The sequence below is a fragment of the Rutidosis leptorrhynchoides genome, chromosome 1 (genome assembly GCF_046630445.1).
Source record: "Rutidosis leptorrhynchoides isolate AG116_Rl617_1_P2 chromosome 1, CSIRO_AGI_Rlap_v1, whole genome shotgun sequence".
In the NCBI taxonomy this organism is placed as follows: Eukaryota; Viridiplantae; Streptophyta; class Magnoliopsida; order Asterales; family Asteraceae; genus Rutidosis; species Rutidosis leptorrhynchoides.
In genome coordinates this window covers 252,591,648-252,594,437 of record NC_092333.1, presented here as the reverse complement: position 1 = coordinate 252,594,437, position 2,790 = coordinate 252,591,648, and the positions used below count along the sequence as shown (strand labels likewise).

Genomic DNA, 2,790 nt, shown 5'->3' with positions numbered 1-2,790 from the left:
CCCTCAATTTGTTGGTTATCTTCCCAACTTCCAAGTTCTCCCTAAAAACTCCATTTGGTATCATATCTAGCATGGTCTTGCCACACGTCCACCTAAGCATCCTCATTTCTGCCACCTCCATCCTCCTCTCTTGGGCTTTCGTCATTGGCCAACACTCTGAGCCATACAACATGGCCGGTCTGATTGCGACCTTGAAAAATTTCCTTTCAATATAAGGGGTACCTTCTTGTCGCACAACATCCCTTTCGCTGCCCTCCACTTCAACCATCCTACTCGTATACGATGCGTCACGTCCTCATCTATCCTTCCCGATTTGTGAAGCATCGAGCCTAAATATCTAAAGGACTCTTGTGGGGGTAATATATGATCCCCAATTCTGACATCCACTAAATCCTCTTGTTCTTCTTCGCTCGTCTTGAAATCGCATCTAAGGTACTCCGATTTAAGTCTGCTAATCCTTAGGCCATTTGATTCTAGTGCAGTCCTCCATTGCTCTAGCCTTCTGTTAAGCTCCTCCTGGGAATCCGAAACTAAAACAATATCGTCGGTGAATATTAGGCACCATGGGATGTTATCTTGTATCCTCTTAGTTAGTTCGTCTAGGATCAAAGCGAAAAGCTATGGGCTAAGGGCCGATCCCTGATGTAAACCTACCTCAACCGGGAAAAACTCTGTGTTTCCTACTGCCGTGCGTACGCGAGTCTTCGCCCCATCGTACATATCTCTAATAGTTCTTATATATCTACTTGGGACACCCCTAGCGTTAAGAGTCTTCTAAATCAGCTCGCGCGGGACACAGTCATAAGCCTTTTCCAGGTCTAAGAACGCCATGTGTAGGTTCTTTTGTTTTTCCCTATACTTCTCCATAAGGCTTCTAATGATGTGAATCGCCTCAGTCGACGAGCGTCCTGGCATGAAACCGAATTGGTTCTCTGAAACCTTTGTCTCGCGTCGGAGCCTCGTCTCAATCACTCTCTCCCAAAGCTTCATAGTATGACTAAGTAACTTTATGCCTCTGTAATTACTACATATTTGTGCATCTCCCTTGTTCTTGTAAATGGGGATGACCTCACTGAGTCTCCATTCCATAGGCATCTTTGCGCTTCTAAATGTCATGTTGAAAAGGTTTGTCAACCATCTAACCCCATCGCCTCCTAGGCACCTCCACGCCTCAATCGGGATTTGGTCTAGTCCTACTGCTTTGTTTCTCCCCATCTTTCGTAGGGCTGATCTAACTTCCTCCTGGTTAATCCTCGTGCAGAAACAGTTGTTTTAATATTCACGAACCTCGTGGAGTTCCTCGTTCCGCTCTGTTCTTTCCCTACCAAAAAGGGATGCAAAATACTCTTCCCATCTTTTCTTAATAAGGTCTTCTCTCACTATACTTTGACCCGCTTCATCCTTGATATATTTGACGTTAACTAAGTCCCTGCCTCTTCGCTCCCTAGCTTTAGCTATTCTATATATGTCATTGGCTCCCTCTTTAGAGTCTAGTTTCCTATATAAATCTTCATAAGCTTTGTCTTTTGCAATTGCTACGGCCTTCTTTGCTTCTCTTTTAGCTTCTTTATATCTTTCTTCTACCCTAGTTCTCTCTGCAGGTGTCCCTTCTCCAAAAATAATGAGCTCCCAAAACCTCGACTGCTTTAACGCGACTTTCGTTTGGACATTGTCACTAAGCCACCACGATTCTCTACTACTCTTATGGGCTCTCGATGTCCCTAATGCCATCCCTAAAGCTTCTTTTGCCACCTCTCTGATAGTGGATGCCATGCGGTTCCATAACTGGTCAACGTCAGCAGGGGCTACGTTATCCCCTTCTACACACAATCTATCGGCCACAGTCGTTCTAAAAGTCTCTGCCTTTACTCCATGTAGGTTCTTCCAAAGGATTCTATGTTGCACAACCTTAGCCCTCCTACGAACTCTTCCCCGGGTAACTAGGTCCATGATCAACAATCTGTGCTGGGAGGAGCACGTATATGCTGGAAGGACCTTACAGTCCCTACATGTCCTAAGTTCCCCTTTACGAAGGAGCAAAAAGTCAATTTGGGTGCAACGGCCCCCGCTATAAAAAGTGGCTAACTGAGCATCCCTCTTCTTGAAAAAAGAGTTAGCTACAACCAACTCGTGGGCAATGGCAAACTCAAGGGTTGAGCACCCTTCTTCATTTCTAGGACCAAACCCAAAACCCCCATGGGCTCCCTCGTAACCTTCTGCCTCCACTCCTATGTGTCCATTCAGATCACCCCCTATAATTAGTCGATGATCCCCTGGGCACCCCCTCACTACCTCATCTAACAATTCCCAAAAACTCTTCTTTTTCGCATCACTTAAACCCGCATGAGGTGCGTACGCGCTAATGATCGTGAAAGTTTCCTCCTTAATAATTAGACTAACCGACATAATCCTATCGCTAAACCTACCCACGTCAACAACGTTATCCTTATGTAGATTTCCCAAAAAGATACCTACCCCGTTCCGTGCTATCCTAGAACCCGAGTACCACAACCTATAGTCCTTAACATCTACCGCCCCTTCACCCTTCCATCTAGTCTCTTGAAATATAATTTGAAATATAATTTGAAATATTATATGTTGTTGTTATTAGAATTAATTATGTAAAATAAAATAAAAATAGGATATTATAATAATTATTATTTAAAACATATTTGTAAATAAATAAAGTATATTAAAAATAAATATTAAATGATTATAATACTCGTTTGATGTTCCAATTAATATTAAGCGAGTCTAGATACGAACATATGTAATTTTAAAATAAACGGT

At 43.0% G+C, this 2,790-nt stretch overlaps 1 protein-coding gene across 1 annotated transcript; it reads right to left on the bottom strand.

Annotated features, from left to right (window-relative positions):
• Nucleotides 1–1,272: 1,272 nt before the first annotated feature.
• LOC139897013 (uncharacterized) lies at nt 1,273–2,406 on the bottom strand. The gene has a single exon (XM_071879656.1). The coding sequence runs from the start codon at nt 2,404–2,406 to the stop codon at nt 1,273–1,275; it is 1,134 nt and encodes a 377-aa protein (XP_071735757.1).
• Between the last annotated feature and the right edge of the window lie 384 nt (nt 2,407–2,790).